The sequence below is a fragment of the Anabrus simplex genome, chromosome 1, assembly GCF_040414725.1.
Source record: "Anabrus simplex isolate iqAnaSimp1 chromosome 1, ASM4041472v1, whole genome shotgun sequence".
NCBI classification, from domain to species: domain Eukaryota; kingdom Metazoa; phylum Arthropoda; class Insecta; order Orthoptera; family Tettigoniidae; genus Anabrus; species Anabrus simplex.
In genome coordinates, this window is record NC_090265.1 from 1,083,220,094 (window position 1) to 1,083,245,910 (window position 25,817).

Genomic DNA, 25,817 nt, shown 5'->3' on the forward strand with positions numbered 1-25,817 from the left:
AAGATATTCAGTGGCTCACAACAAGGATGCTTTAAAGAATTCAAACATGAAATTGTGAAGATTGTGTGCAACAAACGCAAGATCAGAATGGTCATAACACGGGATACGAATCGAATGTGGGCTCGCAAGGAGGAATTCCCTGAACTTTCAAAGGCAGTATCAGATACCTCTAATGAAAATGATTAGTGAAGTAGGTAGGATTTACATAATATTTGGATGTATTTATTTTTCTCAAATATTAAATTTGTTATAGATAAAATTATGATTTCACAAAGCACCTTTTAAGCCTGATTTAATTTTTCATAAGCAAAAGTGAGGGTCATCTTGCATTCAGGGTTGTCTTGAATTTGGAGAAATACAGTATGTACCTACGGCTCCTCTTTCATATTTCCAATCCAGACGTATAAAAAGCAGAGCAAGTAAGCTTGAAGTTTTACCCGACTGTTGGTGTAGTGATTAAGGGACATCCAGTTTTTACATGGAATTTGAACTTCAGGGACATTGGCTTTTCATTTTTAAAATATCACTTACATTCGCTTGGTAGACTTCTTGGTGAAAAGTCAGCAACTATGCCACTTAGACATTGTGCCCCTCACGAAGCAAGTGATATGTGTATTTAACACATATTAACTATAACTTTCAATCAATTATGATCTGTTTTTATTTATTTATTTATTTAGTCTGATCCAGGGCACCCTAGATTTGCCATAAGACACAGAATAATACACAATAACAATTTTGAGGGAAGATAAAAAAGATTAATGTTTAGAAAAATGATAGGTTACAATTAACCATGTTAAATGGCATGAACTCCATATAAATGGTGACAAAGAATCGAAACGGAGTATTTGATGAGTGAAACGACTATCTCATCTTGTAGGCTTCTCGCTAGTTTATATTTTGTCGCCATGTGACGTCAAGGTATTGGCTGATACGGTGATGTGACACACATTTGGGAGTGTAACCATAGTGGTGTAAGCAGTCTCAAAACTGCGCGAGGAAGGCAACGGGAAACCACCTCGTATTTAATCCCCAGGAAAATCTTTAGCATGACTGGAAAACATGAAACCAAGGCCCCCAGTCCCCGGCAGCCCTTCAGTGGGCAGGGGGTGCTAAGAATCTCCGGGCCAGTCATGAGAAGGATAGCAACGTGGAATGTTCACAGCTTGTTTCAAAGTGGAAAGACTCATAACACCATCAGAGAGATGGAGAGAATCAAGATCGACGTTCTTGGCATCAGCGAAATGCGTTGGTCTCATTCAGGAAAGAGTGTGGTCAGTGGTTATCAAGTATACTATTCTGGTAATGAGGATCCTCGCCATCTTAATGGCGTGGGTTTCATTGTACATCGAGATATCAGTAAGTCTGTGAAAATTTTTATACTAGTATCAGATAGGGTATGTTTATTACAGCTTAATGCACGACCAATTTTAGTGAATATCATCCAAGTATATGCTCCAACATGTGATGCGTCAGACGTTGATGTCGAAGATTTTTACACGAAAATCAAAGCGGCCGTGTCATACACCAAACCATCTGAGATAAACATTGTGATGGGAGATGTTAATGCTAAAGTCGGCCATGGTCAACGGGCTGATGTAGTCGGTGACTACAGATTAGGAACAACCAATACTCGAGGTGATCGACTGGTTCAGATGTGCCAGGAGGAGGGCCTTATTATGGTAAACACATATTTCCAGCTACTCCACGTCGCCTCTATACGTGGACCTCTAATGCTGACAGCAGTATTAGGAACCAGACTGATTACATCACAATTAACAAGCGGTTCAGAAATTCCATCAAATGTGCGAAAACATACCCTGGTGCTGATATCAACTCAGACCATAGCCTACTCTTTTCTTCCATGAATCTCAGGCTGAAGAAATGCCATCTAAAGGGGAGTTTTAGTCGGATTGAGATTCAGAAGCTTCAAGATCAAGCACTGAAGGATGAAGTTCAGTCAGCCCTACGTGTAAAACTTGTGGAAGTTCAAAACAGCGTAAATATAAATGATGTTGAAGGCACTTGGAATCACATCAAATGTGCAATTAACGATGTAAGTCAAGTAAAATTAATGAATGCTGGTAGAAGGAAAAACAAGCCGTGGATGACAGAAGAAATCCTGAAGCTGATGGACCAGAGAAGGCCTTTTAAAAACAAAGATCCTGTAAAGTACAAAAGAATTTAATACGACAAAGAATAAGGAATGCAAAAGAACAACAACTCTCTGAGGAATGCAATGAAATAGAATTAATGAATTCAAAACATGATTTTTTCAACATGTACAAGAAAGTGAAACAAGTAACTGGTGCATATAACAGGAAGGGTAGTGGAGTCCTCCTTAATATGAATGGTGACATCTTAGCGAGCACAGAAGAGAAACTGAAGGAATGGATGGAATATGTACAAAATCTCTTCTTGGATCACAGAAATGTGGATCATGGTGCTTGGACAGACGATGGAGTGGATATCACACGTGCAGAAGTAGAATATGCCATAAGAACAGCGAAGAATGGGAAGGGAAGAAAAATCCCTTTCATTATTAGTTGACCTATTCAGTAGCATTCACCGTTGTGGAACCGTTCCTCGAGACTGGCTCAAATCGATTTTCATAATATTGTCTAAGAGAGCCTATGCAAAATTCTGCAATGAATATAGAACAATTAGTTTGATGAGCCACGTTCTGAAAGTATTCCTAAAAGTCTTGCATGCGAGAATTTATCATAAATGTGAGGAGAATATCGGAACCTTGCAGTTTGGCTTCAGACATGGTTTTGGTACTAGAGAGGCATTATTCAGTCTGCAGGTATTAGTCCAACGGTGCCGAGATGTCAATGTCGATGTTTTTGCTTGTTTCATCGTTTACGAAAAGGCCTTCGATACAGTCCGCCATGATGAACTTATGAACATTCTTTGAGAATTAGGAATTGATGGACAGGATATTCGTATTATTGGTAATCTCTACTGGAACCAGTGTGCTGGCATAAGAGTTGATGGTCGTGTCTCGGAAGAAGTCTCAATTATGAAAGGAGTTCGCCAAGGCTGTATCCTTTTCCCCATGCTTTTCAACATCTATTCAGAAAAGATTTTTCGAGATGCTCTTTACGGAAAGACTCAAGGAAATTGTGGTTAATGGTTTCATCATAAATAAAATCAGGTATGCTGATGACACTGTGCTACTTGCAACCAATCTCCAGGATCTACAGGAACTACTTAATGCTGTCACTGAAGCCAGCAGCGCAATGGGCTTGAAGCTAAATGTAAAGACGACCAAGTGGATGGTTATAAGTAGGAAAGAAGATGGCATTCGAGGTAATCTCACAACAGCGAAGGAACAGATCGCGAGAGTGGCAACAGACACTTAGAAGACTTTTGACAAGCCGTGACCTTTCCATTTCACTAAGGACACAACTACTCCAGTGTTACGTTTTCAGCATTCTGTTATACGGCGTTAAGGCATGGACACTAACTGAGACCATGTGCAAGAGATTGCAAGCATTTGAAATGTGGACGTACCGAAGGATGCTGAAGATACCTTAGACAGCTAAAATGACCAATATAGACGTTTTGCACCGTATGAACAAAGAACCAGAAATTCTCACTACCATCAAGAGAAGGAAGGTAGAATACTTTGGTCAGATGATGCGGAACTCTAAATACCACTTTCTGCAAGTAATACTCCAAAGGAAAATTAATGGAAAACATGGTCCGGGGAGAAGGAGGACAACATGGCTCGGCAACTTGAGCCAGTGGTTTGGGGTGACAAAGCTTACTCTGTTCAGAACAGCTATGAACAAACAACAGATCATGCTACTGATCACCAACGTTCTGCGAGGACATGGCACATGAAGAAGACGAAGAAGAAGAATTATCTGTGAAAAGTAATTCCGTAAACACTTTGAAGCCAAAAAATAGCTGTATGACATTCTTCCACAACAGGTAACCCACATTTAACAGAATACTTTGATTATACTGACTGGAAAAGAAACAGTGCAAATTTAAATAATACACAGCATTAAGAAGAAGGCAATAAATTAATAAGACAATTTCAGGTTCTTTACAAACCTACAACATGCATGAAACAAGTACATGGGAACAACCGGGAGGCAACTAGTAGACTCTAAGATTAATAGTTTACATTCTCTCTGATTCAGATATTCTCAAAGGAGATATCATGCTACTAATATGATTTCCTGCAAATTCTTTCAAATTATCAAATTTTCACTTTATTTCCAGTTAGTTACGGTTTTATTATTTGAGGTGAAATTTCATCTGATTCTAGCTTAGCCAGTCTTTCTTTAGATTACACCACCTGGAATATTTCTGCCCTAAATATTCCAAAATTCCTTACTTTTTAGACTGACTATAAACAATTCTAATTCCTATCAATATATAGTATGTTATTTCAGCTTTGGAAGAGAACAACATCACCAATCCAACTTACAATAGCATAAGATATTAATTTGGCTCAAGGACTTACTAACCTGAATGAGACTCTTCTGTATTTCTGTGTCAAACTCATAACCTGCTGCTTCAATACAATGTTTAACTGCTACATCAAGTTGATCCTTCACCAAGCGTATATACTCATCTGCACGGTGACTTTGTTTCTGGAAATAAGAATACAGTTAAGCATTTAAGATTTTCCTACTCCTCTATCACAAATAATATGAAATACAACTAAGGTGGTATGGTGCAATACAGCCCGTGTTAGATAACTTGAGCTACGCACAGTGTAGTGCTAAATTTTGTTTCAGTTCATAACATCACGGACTACTTAATAGGATGGCAGGTTAGCTACCCATTGACTACAAACATTAGCTGCCTAGCACTGTCTTTAATGTGATCTAGCATTAAAAAAAAAAAAAAGAAATTAATTAATTATACATTCAAACTAAAAGCTGCCAACTACTACTGTGGAACAATTACTTCAAAAATGACCACACATAAGAAATAGTTAATTATAGTAACTACCAACATTAATCCCACAAAAAACTAATCAATGCCAAAAGACAAACAGCCAAAGAAATTAGAATAATTAAAAGAAATTATCAAAAAGAAGCACTGAATACCATAGAAGAAGCATTTTGTCAAAGTAAAATATGAGACTATTACAAAACATTCCAACGATATCAAAGTAAACTCTACCTGCACTTATGATGAAAAATTAAAATAGGAAAATGGTGCACACAATAATAGGAATAATGCTAAAATTATGGCTGACTATTTTAAAGAATTACTGAATTGTGAAGATCCAAAAGAACAGTTCAATTTTGATCCTTCTCCAAAAAATAAAACTCCACTGGAAAAGGTTATACTGCCAACTTATGATGAAGTGATCAAAGCAATAAATTCCTTCAATAACTACAAAGCAGCAGGAGAGAATCAATTGGTAGCAGAACTATGGAAATTGCAAATAAAAACAACCATTCTAAATTTGACAAACATATCATAGACACCTGGAATACTGAAAAAATGCCTGAGGAATGGACTACAGCAATAAGGTGATAGATCGGATCCAAGTAATTATCGGGGTATATCTCTGCTTGATGTTACTTATAAGATTTTATCTAAAATTACATATACAAGAGTTCAGGAACAACTCGACCAGGAACTGGGAGACTATCAGGGAGGATTTCAACCAGCACGAAGCTGTCTCGATCAAATCATCAGTCTTAAGTGGATCATGAAACACCATAGAGTTCGGAACAAGAGATTAATCATCACGTTTGTTGATTTCAAAAAAGCTTATGACAGTATTCATCGTAAATCACTATTGAAAGTCCTTAAAGAATTTGGTTTACACCACAAACTCATCAATCTTATTGGAATCACTCTTAAGAATATTAAGTCAAAAGTCAACTTTAGAGGTGAATTGTCTTGAGCCATTTGAAATCCACACTGGTCTTCAATGGGAGATGACTTTCGTCATTATTGTTTAACTGTACCCTGGGGAAAGTCATGCAAGAATGGCTAAAGAAATGTCATTCAAACATCAAGATAGGCAGAAATATTAAACTTAACTGCCTAGCATTCACAGACGATCTTGCATTACTAGCAAGTAGTATGGAAGAAGCTAAATTTCAAATTGAACAATTTGAGAAAATTGCTGCAAAAATCGGACAGCAAATCTCATTTGAAATGACTGAAATGATGCCGACCTTAAGAACTGAAACACCAGCCATTCACCTCGACAACAGCAAACTAAGTAAAATTCTTTCAAGAATAAAATTACTGTGTCCACCTATTCAATACAATTATACTAGTGTTTATAATTCATGTAGGATTTAATCACTACAAAATATAATTGTATTGAATAGGTGGACACAGTAATTTTATTCTTGAAAGAATTTTACTTATTGTATCTTCAATACAGAACAAAATGAGATTAGTTATTTGTAACAGCAAACTAGTTAAGATTGTGAATAAGTTCAAATATCTTGGGACAGTTATAACCTGGAACACAAAAGAGAAAACATCTATCAACAGCAGAACATCTAAACTGAAAACAGCACAGCAAATCACCTAACCAACCTATAAGAAAAATATCTCTCTCCATGAATGCTAAATTTCAACGTTACAATACAATTGTAAAACCCGAAGCAACTTATGCTAGTGAAATACTCTTCAAGCTGAACTCTAAATCAACAATTGCAGAAAGAAGATAGAAGAATCATCAGGACAATCATTAATAAGAAACACCAAGTTGATGGCAATGGAGATCAATACCTAACGAAGTGGTATATCATGAAAGCGAATCAATAATAGATACAATGCAGAAAAGGAGAATTGCTTTTTTTCCTCATGTATTCAGATTGCCAGAAACCCAACTAGTAAAGCAGTGTATTTAGTTACTTCTAGAAAAATAAAATAAAGAACACTTGATTCACAGAGATCATGAATGATTTAGAAGAATTAAAATCAATGCTCCAAACTGCAGGCAGAAAAGAGAAGACGATTCTAAGGAATATACACTCATAACATTTGAATGAAGGAAGTACACCATTACTGACAACCAAAGGGCAGCCAGGTCCGACAGGATGAAGTTTTAGGAGCAGAAGAAGAAGCTGAAAAGCTGAGTCTATTTAATACTATTGGACTTTAATGTACAGTATATGACTGATTAACGTGCTCCAAACTATGTAAAAAGAAACTACCAATATTAACACCACTGCACTGAGCCTGAAAGAGTACCTCATGTTCTTGTTCTCTGCTTCAAAATGATAACAGCATGCATTTCTGAATGACTTAGAAAGCAATGTAGACATTTCTTGTACCCGAGTTGTATGTTAAAATAAAATAGGTTACATGTTCCATATGTTTTATTCAAAATCCTGATCATGATAACATTAATTACTTCATCTAGATATTTCACAATCTTCGTGATAATATCCCTTTCCCTGTTGTGAATCACTATGTTGCTTTTTCTGCATGAAGGTATTCATTCTTGCAGATTGTCATTTACCCTTACTCAGGAGAAACTGATCTATATACCAACCAAATGTTTCCACTACTGTTTGTGTAGCATGTGGTATACAGCATGTCACTCACCCTCCCAGCTTGCCTTCTTGAACTGTGTGTCAAACTGTCTGGCGTAAGCTGTATTTATGACAAGCCCATATATAAAATGTCTAACTTAAGTGTTGCTTTGTAGAAAGCAAATATAAAATCTAAATATTTCAGTCAAACTCAATGTAGAGGTTTTTTCTTCTTGGTAGTATTTCCCAGGCTTTTGGCTTTATAAGATGGTTTTCTAGGGTCTCTGAAGCTGTACAGTACTTTAATTCAAGGTCATAGTTACTACATTCCCAGTCCTAGCCCATTCCCATCCTACCATCACCAAATACAATATACAAAAATATGTCCAGCTCCATGACTGAATGGTCAGCATGGAGGCCTTGAATTCCAAGGGCCCAGGTTGATTTCCAGACAGGTTGGGGATTTTAGCCATGCCTGGTTAGTTCCTCTGACTCAGGGACTGGATGCTTGTATTTATCCTAATACACACAACACAAACCTGCATCAGCGAATAAATTCCGGGTTGGCATCAGGAGGGTCCTTTGACCATAAAACAGGGCTAGGTCCACAGATGTGAGACAGTTCACACCTGAGATCCCCCGCAGAGCGGGAAAGCAGCAGCAAGAAGAAGAAGAAGAAGAAGAAGAAGAAGAAGAAGAAGAAGAAGAAGAAGAAGAAGAAGGGTGGAAAAATAACTACATGCTGATTATTAAATTGTGATTTGGGGAAAGGATAAGTCCAAGAACAGTAAACAAGAAGACTGAATAACAGGGAATGAAGATCTACTTGCTTGTTGTTTTAAAGGGCCTAACATCGAAGGTCATCGGTCCATAGGAATGAAGATCAACGAGAAGAAAATTAAGACAAAATGACCAAGAGAAAAGGAGTAATGAAAATCTAAAACTATAACATTGAAGTTGGGGGAGAATTTCAAATACTAGGAAGTGAATTAAAGAATTCAAGACTGAATAGAGAAATAATAATAATAATAATAATAATAATAATAATAATAATAATAATAATAATAATAATAATAATAATAATAATAATATTCGTTTTACATCCCACTAACTATGTACTTTTACAGCTTTCAGAGACGCCGAGGTGCCGGATGTTTGTCCTGCAGAAGTTCATTTATGTACAAGTAAATCTACTGCCATGCGGCTCAGCCAGGATCAAACCTGACAACTTGGACTCAGAAAGCCAATGCCTTAGCCGTCTGAGCCACTCAGCCCAGCTGGATATAGAAACAGGCAGGATACAACTAGAGAATTGAAAAATTAACCTAAGAGCGATATTACATATCTATCATGACATATGCAGCTGATAACTGGCCAGTGACAAGGATGAAAATCAAATGTACACACAGCAGAAATTACACTTCAAAGAAATATATTGCGGAAGACAAGGGGTAACTACGGTATTATGTCTATGTTTATCAACTGCAAATTTTACCCAAATCAAAGATCCATGGTATTACAGTACTTTTTGTTGGTCTCATATTCATTAGGAAGAAATACAAAACTCACAAGAACTGAAGGAATTAATTTTACAGGCTCTATGTCACTTTATGAATTTTGCATTTATACTTCCAAACTCTTCTCTCTCCAGCCCTTAGGAGTACAATTTGTTTTACATCGCAACAGCACAAATAGGTCTTATGGTGATGATGGGATAGGAAAGGGCTATGAGTGGAAAGGAACAGACCATGGCCTTAATTAAGGTATAGCCTTCGCCAACATAACTGGTGTGAAAATAGGAAAACACGGAAAACCATCTTCAAGGCTGCCAACAGTGTGGTTCGAACCCACTATGTCCCGAATGCAATATGACAGCTCGTACAAGGGAACTGTCAATACGGTCATATCAAAACCGACAATGAAATTTTGCTGAGAGGATGAGGGGACCATAAGAAAGCAATGTACAAGAATCTAGCTGCCATTTTGAGCTGTAATATCCTGAAATCGACACAGAAATGTCCAGCAAGTCTGTAAGCATTAGCATATAGCTGGATGTGGACAGCCCTGGTGACCAACAGAGGTGGGCACGTTTCTTTGAGCTTTTAGTGCTAGGCAGTTAACACATGTTCCTTTGGGAGAGCTAATTTTTCCTGAGAATGCATTACTTTATTTCCGTGCAAAAGGTTTCTCTTCTTCCCACGAAATAATTTTGGAAGAAAAGGAGGTGGGTCGACATGTGATCGAACTAACTGAAAATCATCCCATGGGTGCCAGTATTGTCTCGGAGTCGTGTCTGGAGAGAAATAGTGACAGTGAAAGTAATAGTGGGAGCAGTGACACCTCATCTGCATTATCTGAAAGAGAAGACAGCACACCATTGCCAGGCACGAATGGTGCTGTGGATCTGAGTTTGAGCCCCGAGTCTTATTCCCACCAATCCAGTGAGGCGACACCACAGTCACACGACACATCTACCAGTTCAAGCTGTTTCCAGTCCACAGAAGAAAATGAACGACATTGTAGATATTGCATATAGGAGGAAATCTATCCATTTATGGTAAGAAATGGCTTTCATAAACCACTGTTCGCAAACTTGTATGGTGATGTCACTACGACAACTGTACGTGTGGAAGAACCAATTACAATCTATGTCAGTAAGTCCTGCTAAACACAGGAAATTGATATACAGTATAAAAACTTATTTTCTCGCTTTGCAGAAACAAGAAGGTTGAAGCAGAACATCTGCGACTGTGGGCCTTGGACATTTCAAGAGAGATTTCAATGGGACAAAGTAATTTCAGTGCCTCTACTGGTTGGTTGAGTTACTGCAAGAAAAAGTACTGAATCAAAAGTAGAAAAATCATGAAATTTGTATCCCATGCATATCTGCAATAAGAAGAGGATAAAGATAAAGTTGCAAAGAAATTTGTGAAAGCAGCTACACAGTGATTTTCAGATTATACCCCTTCTTCAATATACAATACAGATCAGAGTGGTTTCATGCGTGAACTGAAAGCACAAAGGACTCTATCATTTGTTGGTGAGAAACATACAGAAGCAGTTGCTCAATCAGTTAGAGCATTCACCCATTCGTACTCAATTATGCCTATTTTTAGTATGGCCGGTACTCTTTTCCCGAAATGATTCATTGTACCACATAAGGCAACTGGAACTTTTGATCCGAGAGTTTTCAAAGAAATGTTTCATGCCGAAAATATAACTGTAACAACCACAAAATCCGTAAAAAAAAAAAAAAAAAAAAAAAAGTATTTGCTTAAAGAAGCCTTCTTCCCATTTGTGGAAGATAAGTGTTTCCTACGGTTTGATTCCTGGACTACTTATAGTCATAAATGCTGCCTTGAAGACATTCATCCTGGCAAAATTATAGAAATTCTCCAGATTCCTCCCAGCAATTTTCAATTTTAAATTTTCTTTCCCACGGTTCAAGGGCATGATTAAAAAGTCACAACCAATTACACAACAGAGAAACTAATCGAGTTCGAAGTGCCTGCAAAATATTGCCTTCAAGCAAGTAAGGAAAACCGAGAACAACAACATGGCCTTAGAGTGCATATTCGTTGTGCGTGGTACCAAAAATATTTGTTTTTTTATCATGCGACTAACACACCTCATTTAGGTTTCAGATTTGTTCCGTAACATCAAAGTGACCTCGGCGTGTGGTAACCTACCAGTTCATTCTCTCTCTCTCTCTCTCCAGCACAACTGCAAGTCCACTCTGCTGTGCGCCGCGCTAACACGATACAAGGGTTGTCGATTAGCTGCGTTGTCGCATGGATTTTGAATCAAAATTTTGACACCTTCCAGTTCGAAATGGCAGCTAAATTTTTGTACATAGCTATTTTATGGTCTCCTCATCCTCTCAGAAAAATTGCATCATCGGTTTCAATAACATTATTGATAGTTCCCTGGTTAGGAGTCAAATTTTGTAAACTCCCTAGATGAAATCTTACAAACAATTTTATCTCTCCAGATCCTACAGTAAGAGATGCACAGAGATGAGAGTATGAATGAATACTGCTCTTACTATTTACTGTAGATTCTTCAACATGCCAAAAGTGTTCTACCATTTGTTGGAATGAATTTATCTGTAATAATAATAATAAAATAATAATAATAATAATAATAATAATAATAATAATAATAATAATAATAATAATAATGTGGTCTGAGCTACCACATGGAGGCATTTCCACTTGACGTCAATTAGGCTGCCCGTGCATCAGTTTTGATGTTCCGTTTTACTCTATTAGATGGCACAGGAACCAGATCTCTATTGGGTGATCCATGGTTGAGTTTTAATTACATTAAATGAACCACCAGAGATCTTTTATATGGCAATATCACACGACTACAGAACACCAAAAGGATTTTTTTTTTCCAGCCTTTAATATTTGACTAGTTCTGCCAGGTTCGAAACTGCAATCCATATCAATATCACATGACATGGAGGGTTATAAGGGCATCTATGCACCCTTTAAAAAATCCAGCTAGTTCTGCCTGGTTTGAAACCACAATCTTGGGATCGAGAAACCAATGCCAATCAACAGAGGGAGCTAATTTATATGTACTAAGTACTCCCAAATCTTCCGTACTTTATTACCTTGGCAAAGGTTATACAAATGTCACTTGAAGAATATTACTTAAATCTAAGATATACTTGAAATGGAAAAATCTGTTGTAATGTGTCATTTTTCATAGTGATATAGATAGGATAGGAACTTCAGCAGTGAGAGTCATTTCAAGATCAAGACATACACAGAGATAGGAACAAGGAAAGGAACACATACTAAGCAATCATAATGGTCCGTCAGTGTGAGAAGAGGAAGCAACAGAAAGAGGAGACAAGGACAAAAATGAAAGCACAAGCTCGGAAGCAGAAAACGAGCTTGTCAAGAGCTCAGAAGAGATACAGTAGAACCTTGATAATTCAAAATCCCACCTAATTCAAAGAAGCACTTGTTCTCAGAAACATGAGGTACAGTTTTGCATGTTATTTAAATGGTTTAATTCAAAATATGGATAATTCGTAATTCGAAGAACAATGTTGGTCACCATTACCGAAATTCAGACTTAATTCAAAACTGCCTTTACATTTTTTTTAAACTAGTATTTTTTAGAGTAATTTAAATTCAAAATTTATCCGCGTCAGGATAAAATGAATTTTCCGGAATCTGCTGGGGGAGTTTTCCGTACTTCAACTCACTTCGGTGCATCTACAGTGAGCTTCATATTTGCTAAGTTTGAGTAAAATCGTAATTCTTTCGTATTCAGCATTTTAAGGAACGCCACAATATCACATAGCAGGCAGTGTGCAGAGAAGTAGAATCTGCGAACACTGGCAATGCCAACAGTTGGCAAAAAAGAGTGCATATAATCATTTCGTACACACTGAACAATATTGTCAATGTCAATTAAACTGCATTTTTTTTTAATGCCGAGCCCAAACAGACTTATGGTTTTAAAGGAGAGCAGTGCCAGCCGGGAAACTATACAAGCGTGGGGGTCATTGTACTGTGTTGCAATGCACACGGAAGCAAGAGACTTCCTTTCCTTGTTATAGGGAATTTCGATAAGCTACGATGTTTTGAGGGGGTCCGGTACTATCCGTGCAAGTACAAAGCATCTAAAAAATGCAAACAGTACAGTAAACCAATGTGTTTTTCTTTCATTGCATAAGGTTATGTTTGCCAGTGATTTATCCAAGTGCATTTTTTGAATAATGTAAATGCACCTCGTTGGATACTTTTTGGATATAGTTTTTTCCATGGCATTTGAAAGGTTTAAACTGTGAATCAAGGTGATTGCATGCATTAATGGGTTTTAGAATACTTTGTGACGCGGCAATTACGAGAAGAATTACGAGAGAAATACCATAATGGGAAATCGTACAAGGATAGAGTCACTGTACAGTGGTGTAAACTTGTAATGCAGACGGAAGCAAGAGACTTTCTCCCCTGTCATAGGAAAGTTCGATAAGCCACAGTGTTTTAAGGGCATCAAGTACTTTCCGTGCAAGTACAGGACATCTAAAATGCATACAGTACAGTAATCCAATAAATAAAGGACTTGCACAGGGGAGCCAATATATATTTTTGCTTGTCTCTGGATCATTTTTAATTTTTTTATTTTTCATATTTCATTTTGTGAGGTTGTGTTTGCTGGTGAGTTATCAAAGTGCGTTACTTGGGTACTGTAAATGAACCTTGATGGATGGATACATTTTGGAAATCGGGAGGTTGTGGGTTCGGATCCCACTGGTGTCCGGTTGACCATTTTTGTTCTTAACATCTCTTGAAAGTCGGTTTCAATCTCTGGAAAAGGTGTGCTTACTACTGAAACCTCAATTTAAGGTAAACCCTCACTTAAGGTTAAAAAATCAGGTCCTTGTGAAAACGTTAAATAAGAGTTCTATTTACAGATTAGACAAACATTAATAAAAACAACATTTTTATCATAGCTTCACATGCTGTACATTTTCCATTGCTGCAATATTACAGTATATACACAGAAAATAGCAGCAAGCAAGTTCTCAAATTGATACGCTTTTAGTTTACCAGTAGGTCCACATTCTAGCACTTGCAGACATGCCAACTCAAAAGTAAAATATCAGGAGGTTTTTTTGCAGCATATCCCGACATGTTACGGCACATCGTTGATGACATAACTGTGAAGAATATTTAACACATTATACTAGTCAATTATATATGTAATTTCTCTTATTAATTAATTAATTTATAAATACTGAAATATTGCATGTATTTTACTGAAATACTGCTTGTATACTTGGGGACAAAACATGATGGCCTCAGTTCCTGGAAGCCAGCAGTCAATCACACCTTTCACCCTGCTGAGTTAACGAGTTCTAAGTGATCCTTGTTTGGTGTGGAGAAGTTGCCAAACCACTTTCTTCTACACTCTCTTCAGTCTTTACCCTTTCTTTTGTTTGTGTAGAGTGCAGTAGATGATTCGTCAACTCCAGCGACAGTAGATGTAATACATCCTATAAGCCGCTAACAGACACCGGGCTGTCGCTGGAGAATACTGGAGTGAGGGGAGGTCATCATGTTTTGTCCCCAAGTATATCTAAGCTTTAGAACACATGACTCTTCAATGTAACTGCCTTAGGGCTCTTCATAAATTTCTGAACTAGATTTATGCTCAAAGCACTGGCCATGTTGAACGGGTTTTATGGGTTAATTTTTTTCTAGAATTCTTTTTCAGGAAGCTTTGATCTGAATTGAGATTTTGTCTTTGTAAATATTGTATACTAAAAAATACTCTTACAGTCGGCATTGCTATGTGGAAATGTTAAAATAAAAAGTATTACGTTAGAGATTCTGTCTTTTTTAAGAACACCACCAGCTGATTGCATCTGTCTTGCCACTGCCTACTGAACATCAATTCTCTCCAGCTACCTAAAGAACGAGGAAAAACCTAGGATCTTCAAAAAAATACAGGAATACTAAATCTGCACTCAAATCAGGAGAGAGGAAGGAAGAACCAAAAATAGGGAGTCTTCCGCTTAAATCGAGGGAGTTGGCATGTCTGCACTTGTTTCAAGCAGGTGACAATACAAAAAAATAGGCCTAGCACGGTTTCCTTTGCAGTGTTGTAGTATGCTGCTACAGAATGGCCTACAAATCTGTAATGATAAAGTAGGTAATATGGTAGTACAGTAAACCTCATTAATTCAAAGTCGTTGGGACGAAAGAATCGGACTTCGAATTATGTGATTTCGAATTAACCGCCAAATTGTAATTCAGAAATGCCAACCCTTGCGGCATCACAAAGTATTCTAAGACCTGTTACTGCATGCAATTAACTTTGATTCAGAGTTTAAACCTTTCAAATGCCACGAAAAGAGAAAAAAAAATTCCAAAATGTATCCATCCATCAAGGTGCATTTACAGTATCCGAGTAACGCACTTTGATAACCCACCAGCAAACACAACCTCATAAAATGAAATATGAAAAATAAAAAATGATTCAGAGACGAACAAAAATATATATTGGCTCCCCTGTGCAAGTGCTTTATTCATTGGATTACTGTACTGTATGCATTTTAGATGCCTTGTACTTGCACGGAAAGTACCCAATGCCCTTAAAACATTGTGGCTTATCGAACTCTTCTATGACGAGGGGAGAAAGTCTCTCACTTCCATCTGCATTACAACACAGTATAGTGACTATCCTTGTACATTTCCTCACCATGGCACTTGACCATGGCCGCCTTCTCTCGTAATTCAAAATGCCAACTCTTGTCGCGTCACAAATTATTCTAAGAGCCATTAATGCATGCAATCACTTTGATTCTCAGTTTAATCCTTTCAAATGCCATGAAAAAACTCAATAATGCATTTGGATAAAACACTGGCGAACATAATCTCACGCAACGAAAGAAAAAAAACAATTCAAAGATGAGGACAAATTATGCTGGCTCTCCTGTGCAAATGCTTTATCTGTTGGATTACTGTACCATTTGCATTTTTAGATGCCTTCTATTTGCACAGAAAGTGCCCAATGCCCTTAAAACATTGTGGGTTATCAAACTTTTATACGACGAGGAAAGGAAGTCTCTTGCTTCCGTGTGCATTGCAACACACTACAGTGACCCCTTCCCTTGTACGATTTCCTGGCTGGAACTTCTCTCCTTTAAAACCGTAAGTTCATTTGGGCTCGGCATTAAAAAAACTTTAAAAATGGAGTTTCACCAGCACTGACAATATTGTTCGGTAGGTATGGTACGAATTTATTATATGAGCCACGCTTTTTTGACACTGCTGGCATCGCCAGTGTTTGCGGATTATGTTCTCCGCACACTGCCTGTTACATGATATTGTGACGTTCCTTCAAATGCTGAACACAAAAGAATTACTATTTCACTTGAACTTAGCACATATGAAGCAGACTGTAGACACACCGAAGTGAGTGAAAGTGCAGATAAGCTACCCCTGTACGTTCCAAAAGACGTGTTCTTTCATGATGCAGAGAAATTTTGAATTTAAATTACTCTGTAAAATATCATATATTTTTTTAAAATGTAAAGGCAATTTTGAATTAAAAGTCTGAATTACGGTAATGGGACCGACATTGTTCTTCGAATGTGAACACTGCAAGAAAATGCAAGTCATCTGCCAGTAATAAAAAAAAGTGCTGAACAAACTTACCCTTCTACATTTCAACATTGCTCTCCAACGATGCTGTGTCATCACAGTCAGAAGAGTGGGATCCTTTGTCATCTTCGAGACCATCCAGCGAGTTCGATATTCCAATTTTTTGGAAGGTCTTCGTAACCATTTCACACAAAATTAAATTCCAGCTTCCTATTATCCACTGGTATAAGTTAATTAAACAAATCTCACCCTGGAATTAATGTGTGATCGCCCACTGCCATCTTTCCATGTAAAAATGGCAGATATAACCTTAAAAAGCTTGTTGAGTGACACATTAAAGGTTGCAGAACAGATGTCAGTCCACGCAGAATTACTACCATGTCTCTTCTACCTTCAAGAAGAGAGTCCTTGACTTCTTGCACAAGATTCTGCTGCAGCTCTCCATTACCAATATGGATGGTAGGTGAAGTAGAGCACTAGGACAGCTTTTCTATAAGTTTTTACACAGCCTTTCATCAGATCGCTCTCCATCAAGTCCTTGTATTGGACACGTACATGTATTTCACATCGAAAATTACATTATGGCATTGTCTTTCTTTTGAAGATATAATACAGTGGAAGTTTTCTTCCATCTGGAGTTAATTGTAAGCAGGATCGTGAATCACTGCTTTTCTGCACCCGATATCTTGTTAATACACATGAAGTTCCTTTCTCTTGCAAAGCTGTATTCCTTGGCACGTCAAAAAACACCTATGTTTGGTCTGCATTGCCATTTGGCGACAAATACAAATGGTGCTGCCACAGTCTAAAAACGTAGCGATGAAATTCAATCACTTTTTCTGTGTGATCACTAGGCAGCTTTTGACAGTCTCGTCATCCAGCTTCTTTAAAATCTGTTCTTGGTATACTTTTCTGTGGTGCAATTTCATGTACATGAAACTGAAGCATTTTCCTTTTTTTTCTTTTACCTTTCCAACACTAATTTCAAGATCAACATTACCTTACTGCATATATTATTTATACCAACAAATGAGAATTAAAAACTATTCTAAACTAATTCAGCTTACAGGCTTGTCTGTTATGAAACTCAAAATGACAACTGGGTAAAGGATTGATGATTCTCTCCGTAGACTCCTACCTTGTGACAAAAATTTAGCACAAATGCTTGAAACTGTCCAACAGTTCCTAGATGGAACCCCTACTTGTTATATTTCTCCCCTACCCCTGCATTTCTCCTTCGAATTGTTGATCTTTAAAGTAATCTCTATAATGAAATGTTAGGCTAAAACCTTTCCACGGAGCTCAAAATTAGAACCAAGCCATCAGCATAAGCCAAACTGCTAATTTATTCTCCACCAAACTGAATTCCATCCAGTCAACTAAAATTACTTTCTATCAAAAACTCATTTTTTTAATGTTTTTTTTTTTATGAGAGCCATACAATAAATTTCTTTGATACCATATTACAGTACTTGAACCGCTTGATCTACACACCTGAAACTGACGAGATGCTTCAAGCAGATAGGAGCCAGGTTGAGTGCTGTTTATTCGAAAGATTTGTTGCACTACAACAGGAACTTTCTGTATCATCTCATGAGTAAATGCTGACAGGACACGCACACCATCCATCTCTGGAACCAGATATATTGTTGAGTCATAGCTGTAGTTGATATAATCTCCCTCCCTACCAACGAGCAGCAGCACGTTGTCCCAATAGCCAATAACAGCCTCTGTGCCACACCTGTCCCAGGACAAAAGAAAAAACATTGCAATACTACAAAGTAGGATTTGATGTTTAGTAGAATGAATACATCTTGATACACTATAGGTTAGAAGAATACAACTGTAAAATATTCTTCTTCTTGCTGTTTTCATTAAGAGGTATGCCTATCTTTGATCAGCAGCAGCAAAAAACTCTCTGCTTAATACACTTATTTGAAATTGGAGAGGATACAAGGTACATCAAATTCCTCATCATTTTACAGTCACTTTGGTCTTGGCAAACAGGACTGGGCATGGTTTCTATTGTAATATACATAATGTATAAGAAACTGAAGCAGATCCCATCCCATCTTCAATCAACAGTAAATATGAACATTTTGAGATATCCATTAAAAGTAATGAGAACAGGGAACAAATTTTTCAAATTTAGCTTCCCAGTTCTGTCATGTACAGTATCTCAACACCCTCAGTTATGGAAGTTTCCTTAACTGATTTTAGCTTATTACCTTTTTAAGGAACAAAAAATGTTGTGGAACTTAGCTCAATGCGATGATCTCAAATTGGAGGGGTACCACCTATAAAGTAAAACAAACCCAAATGACTTCCATCTCTTAAGTCTTGACCAACTACCAGTATCATCTTGAGAACAGAACTGGAAGTCGCTGTACCAGTAAACTGGACATAACCACTATTAAGACCATTTTGTAAGCATGGGTTGCTATCCTCCTCATTTACCGCACAGAATTAAATGAAGATACTGGTAATCCAAATTCCCCTTGCTATGCCAAGACTAAACTGAAGACAGAACCAAGAACTGAGCCAGACACACAAACCACAGGCCCAGGGAACCCCTGTGAGTAAGAATGGTACGTACCGTACATCCACAGTATGCCTGCCTGTCGTGCAACTGACATCCAGTTTATATATAAACATAACAATCTCTACTATTTTCAACAGCTATACATTATTATTCTCCTGCTCCCTTTAACCAACCCCTTGTCAGGTAGGGTAACAGATCAATGCCCTTCATTTCTGCCTGTTCTTCCACCACTCCTGTCTGAATATTCTTGGTAGCCTACATCAACAACTCCTCTTTCCACTCCTTCCTTCACTTTCTGTATCAATCTTCTGCTTGGCCTGCATCAACAACTTCTCTTTCCACTCCTTCCTTCACTTACTGTATCAATCTTCTGCTTGGCCTACCTCTTGGTCTCCTCCTATTCACCATCCATTCAAGCACTGTTCTTGGCATTCTTGTTTCTTAAATCCTTCTGATATGACCACACCACTCCAGCCTGTTTCCTTCTATTCTATCCTGCAGTTTCTCCATTCCAATTCTGTTCTGTATCCGTGTGTTCTTTATACAATAATTCCTTATTTTTTGTAACATGTTTCCTAGGAATTTAATTTCAATTCCCTGTATCTGACTTTGCTCTCCAACAGTTGTAACCCAAGTTTATGCTCCATACGTCAACGCTGGAACAAAGCAGGTCTTGTACAGCACATCTTTGAATTCATTCAACACTAGGTCTCTCATGCTCTGAAAGAATCTTCCTGCAAGTTGTATCCCGTTGCTCACCTCCTTAGTATTGTTCCATCCCAGATATTTGAAGCGCTCCACTATTTCTAATGGCTTATTATGCAATTTTACCCTGCCTCTTCCTTGTCACCACTAATGTTTACTCTTGTCCTTGCTTATTTTTGTACCCCACTCCTTGATAACTTCAGCCTGTCTGGTAGCCATGATTGTAAAAGCGTGAGTCTATATGGTCTGACATTGTGATTAGCCAATAAAAAAATGTTCACCACCAGAATATTGGCCAGCAGGGTAGGAGCGACGGTGGTATTCTAATCACTAGATTGCATGCCAAAAGCCTAAATTCAATTCCAAACCTCTCCGCAGTGCTCAGATGGAGTGAGGGCATATGATGCTGTTGATGGTGATTTGTCTGTCAGATGGAGACATAAAGCCTTCATCAGATCCATTGGTCCTATTCAATAGTAGTAGGCTATGTGCTGCCACTGGGTTTCATCCTCTCCCTTCCTACTATCATATACCATGTCATTCATTTCATCTCATTAACTCCTGTTATAAAATTGATGTTAATAAGGGCATCCAGTCATATAAACTTGCTATGAAGATTCATCTCCCTTCATACCCGATCCTGTAGAGAAATGGGATAAGGACTGGACATATACTCCTTGATAATTTCACTCCATGTATCTAGCCCATCAGTATCTGTTGCTCATTCTCACTTGCATATCATAATATACTTCCAAATAACCACAATACCTAATGTGTACATGTATGTTATATATTTACAGTCCTTTCAATTACTAGTCTTCAGAGATGTTGGGGATCAGAATTTGACTCTCAAAAGGGGTCCTTAAATGTCAGTATATCTATCATCATCCATTTTTCTTGCCCAGCTCCTGCCAGATTAGGATGTTTATGGCATCTTTCCATCTTCCTCTATCTAACCACCATTGTTCCTCCTTAATTGTTCCAATCCAAGTTTCTTCCAAATACACTATTCTTAATTGTCAGTCAACTTAGTTTGGGTCTCCCTCTTGTTCTCCCTCCTTCTATCTGGGTATCCATAATGTGCTTTAGCATCCTTCTCTCCTCAATCCTCTTAACATGTCCAAACCATTTAAGTTTAACCATTCTGTCAAAAGAGCTTTTCCACTCCAATTTCTTTCCTAGTGTTCTACTTTTTTACTCTGTCATTTCTTGCCTTTTCTATCATACTTATAAAAAAATTTCACTGGTCTGTATTTTATACTCTTGTCTTTTTGTCAGTGTCTAGGTCTCTGCTGCATATGTCAGTATTGGGCAGAAGTACATCTTATGCATCACTCTTTACACTTCATTGGTACTTCCATCCTCCACACCAGGTTTCTCACACTCTGGTAGAATGCATTTCTTTGTTGAATCATTTTTACTAACCTCCATGTCCCGCCCTGCATCCAGCATCTGTTTATTTCCCAACTACTTGAAGCTCTCCACAATATTATTTCAAGGGTTTGTCCCTATATTTTTATTATTCCTTTCCCTTCCCTTTCTCCTCTAGTCACCACCAGTGTCTTCATCTTCTTCATGCTGATTTTCATTCCATAATTTTCAATAATCTCACTCAATATTACAAGTTGCCCTGCTATTTCTTCTCAGTTGCTCCCCACATTACAATTTCATCTATAAACAGCATTACCTTCAGCTCCCTGTCCCCAGATATTACCTTTGTTTCCTTCAGAATTTCATCCACATACCTGCCAACTTCTAGAAATAAAAAATAGGAAGAATTTTTAATTCTTGGATTTCATCAAGTGTATTGTGCCACGGTCCCGGTAAAAAGAGGACAAGATAAAAGGCATACATATCTACAGTTACAATGAGAATTAACCATTACATTTAAAATGTTAAACTAAGAAAACAAAAACGATTGCAAGAAAACGTACCTAATAATCGTTCTCATTTATTACACATACATACGAATAGTAACATTTAGACAGATAAGTCAAGAACTGACTACAACTTACCAAATGGTGAAGAATATACACATGTAGGTGATAGAGACTGCTGTGTTTACTTGTTTAGCATTGAACTGGCAGCTAACTTTACCCTCTTCAACAATGCACTGTCATACTGCTGCTCATAACACTTTCCACTTAGACTTGATTTGACCACCAATAGTTTACTGAGATTTTCGTCATTCAGAGATGATCGGAATTGTGTCCTTGTCTTTTTTACCTGGCTGAACAATCTTTCACACTCGGCATTGCTGTGTGGAATTGTCAATATTGAGAGCATTACTTTTGCGATTCTATCATATTTGAAACACCCATCTGCACCTCGTATATCCCCTATAGCAGACCAAGAACAATCTACTCTTTCTCCTTGCACAACAGACAATGGTAAATCCTCCACTTGGAGAGCACAAAACTGGCACTGTAATGCATCCATTGCTTCTTGTTCATCTTCACCATCTTTCACTGGCAATATAACAGGAAACTTTGAAACAAAATACTTTATGGAATTGAAGGAAGAAGTCTGCAAATAATTTATCTGAGCTACTTGAGCATTAACAAAAACATCACTATTCAAATTAAATTTATGAATAATATAATCACAAACTGCAATAAAATAGTTCCTGATGTGCAAATAAAAGTCTTTCTTCTCTCAGGTGCCAGATTTTCTACAAGACGAGATGTTTAACAGCCAATTACTAAATCATCATCAGCTTTCTGACTCTCTCTCGTGTGATAGACTACTTCTAAAACTGTAGGATATTTTTTTTATAAAACCTACACAGAATGTCCTTCAACATATCCATCAGCACTGATCTTATGACATGAATGTGAGGTGCTTGCGACTGAAGAACTTTATTAGTTTTCTCAAATGTAGGGATGATAAATGCGAGAAATGAGCAAAATGCTTTATTAAAGTTTGAAGACAGAAAAAGAAATAGTCTCTCCTCTCGTGAAATACTGGCAGTGCAACTAGACTCCTTTATTTTCTTCACAGATGGAGATGAACTACTCTCCGCCTTCCTTTTTCCAGAAATAACAGAAGCTTGGTCTTGTACTCTACTGACACAAGGACCACATTCCATTTCTGTATCTTCATGTGCCTTTAGCTTGGGAATTTGGAAATACTTCAGAGATGTATCTGTGCTATTGGACCGTTTTACCTCATCCTTAAAAAAACTCTGAAGTGGCTCCCACTCTGAAATCAATCTTTCCAAACATTTCCCCAAGGATAAGCAGCATGTACACACATGCTTTAATATTTTTCTAACATCAGTTTGGTACAAAGCTTGATACATTTTGAGATGATCTTTTCTCTTCGAGCTTTTGTCTAAATAATAATAAATATCAATTAGCATCTAATCAATTTTTACAGGAAGGGAGTCTGCACCCTTCATTGCAGCCAAATTAATCAAATGACATGGGCATCCCATAATAATAATGTTTTCGCACGGCTCTCTTAGTTTAACAGCAACACCGTTTTTTCTTCCCATCATAACAGGAGCATTATCTGCGCTAAAAGCTATACAGTTTGCCATCGGAACATCCAGGAGCAAATTAGCAATATCAATACCAGTAGAATTGCCTTCCAAATTTTCCATGGATAGCAAACGATTTTCAGTCTTTTTCAATTCTTTGTTGAAAAATGAGAAGACGATAGGATAGAGCTTACTATCTTTATCATTGCTACCATCAGTTGAAATCACAAAAGGTTCAGTCTTTAAAGTTTGAATCACCTTACTATCTGTATCACGGGCCATTGCATTAATTATGGCAGATGTTTTTGTTCTAGCACACGCATATTTCTTCGCAATGTCTGAATCTGGGAACATCTTTCTGAACAATGGCCCTGCGTGATTAGAACAAGACAATGCAAGGTTATGTTCGACAATGAACGCCGTGAACAAACATTCTGCTCGAGTGACTGCATCATCTTCCTTCCCACCTACAAAAAATTACTTTATTTTTTACTTAATTTTTTGTTCCTCTCGAGACAGCTAGCACTATCTTTGTGTTTCCGTGTGACACTGTGAGCTACAATATCTGTTTTCCCTCCGTGTGAGATATTAATATCACACCGACACACGGAACAAAATGCATAATAGTTTCCTTTATTGGACTGTAAAATGAATGGAAATTCAGTTTTATAGGTATCCCTGAACACTTGGAGATAACGTTTGTTATGTTTTGTAGTCATCAAGTGAAGAGAAAATACCACAAACTGTCACCGACACAACTCTCTGAAATATGTTGAAGTCATTAAAATTATGAACTCTGGTCAACACAAAAGCACTGAAATACGCGAAACCACCACATACAAAACAGATCAGTATGTCTCGTACATTATTAACATATGACTTCGACAGGGGGTAAAGCACAGAACCGCAAGAAAAAACACGTGGTCTAAAACTCCAACGAAACGAGCACGGGAACCACACAATAACAAACTCACTCTTTCATCCCGATCAACGGAGTCCTTAGCGGTCGCTAGTGCGCATGACCTCTGACTCGTAGGAAGATTACCGTCCCGAATTCCCACCTGAACAGCACACACGCTGCTGTAGTGAGCGGGAAATACAATACACGAAGGTGACGGATGATCCGCCTGCCAAATAAAGCATCAAATAGCGGTAAATATGCTTAAAAATGAGGTTGCGAAAATTACACAAACACATCATAATTCATCCTGGGGAAGAGTACTGACCGTACTGGAGGTTATATTGGTCAAAAATAGGAAGAAATAAAAATAAATCGGAAAACAGGAAGATGAGTTAAAAATCTGAAAGTTTCCGGGTAAATCGGAAGGGTTGGCAGGTATGCATCCATAACCATTATGAATACAGCAGAACCTAGATAATTCAAAATTGGTTCATTCAGAAGCCCGCCTAATTTGATGAAGCTCACGTTCCCAGAAACATGAGGTACGGTTTTGCATGTTATTTAAAATGTTTAATTCGAAATACAGTACCGATAATTCGTAATTCAAAGAAAAATGTCGGACCCATTACCAAAATTCAGACTTTTAACACATTCACACCCGTATCCGAGTTATTGCCTATAGCGCGTGACCATGCTGTGGACTGTATCCGAGTTAGCCTGGATAAGCGTAACCTTGAACTGGAGCTGTTCCTACGCAGCTGGGATCTATTTTGGTCACAAATATGTGTGAGAGAGATGAAGGTAATATCCTTATGAATGCTTCTACTCACCAGAAACCACATGGCCACGGCGATTTTCCATCCCAATGCACTTCTTTTGTTTTGTTTCTGAAGGTAGCCTTGCACTGGCCCAACTAGCTGCGTAGTTGGTTTGTGATTGCACAAGCGTGTGTATAATCGCGTTCTGAAGTGTAACCATGGCGTGTAGGGACAATATAAATGATGCAAGTAGTGCGAATTTACAAAGCACAGTTTTTCAGCTACTTGAAAATTATCTTGGCCAGGGGTATACAGCCTATATGGACTATTATTACAATAGCTTTGGACTCGCGAAACAATTACGGGAACAGAACACTGCCGTATGTGGAACAATACGGTCAAGTAAGGGTGTACAAAAAGATCTAAAGGAACATCAGGGAATTCTCAAATGGGGGGGGGGAAGTGAACCCGACATACAAGTACAGTCACCTCTCTACGACATTTCAGCTTCATCTACTTCATCAGCTCCAAGTCAACGTCCCGCGATTTTGCCGCCAAAAAGGGCACCAGCCAAGGATCACCATTTAGGTTAGATGGGAAGAGAAAAGAGCATATTCTCTTGAAGTTTCCACCATCAAATAAAGTCAAGTTCCCCTCAAGAAGGTGCAAAGTGTGCTTCAAAAATAAAATTATTAGTGAAATACGCTATTTTTGTGAAAATTATGGTGTTTCCATTCACCCAGGAAAGTGTGACATTACCTACCACACCCTACAGAGATACTAAGAGGACTTCATTAAGGTATGTGGAAAATTTTGTT

General features: G+C 37.8%; 1 protein-coding gene across 2 annotated transcripts in view; it reads right to left on the minus strand.

Annotated features, from left to right (window-relative positions):
• Vps16A (vacuolar protein sorting 16) overlaps window positions 1-25,817 on the minus strand; it is a 131,012-nt gene that overhangs the window by 42,346 nt on the left and 62,849 nt on the right. For both annotated transcript variants that reach the window (XM_067137226.2, XM_067137225.2), the window contains exons 6-7: window positions 18,107-18,353; window positions 4,485-4,610 (exon numbers count right to left, since the gene is read on the minus strand). In XM_067137226.2, coding sequence (XP_066993327.2) covers window positions 4,485-4,610; window positions 18,107-18,353 — 373 coding nt within the window. The remainder of the gene's footprint in view (window positions 1-4,484; window positions 4,611-18,106; window positions 18,354-25,817) is intronic.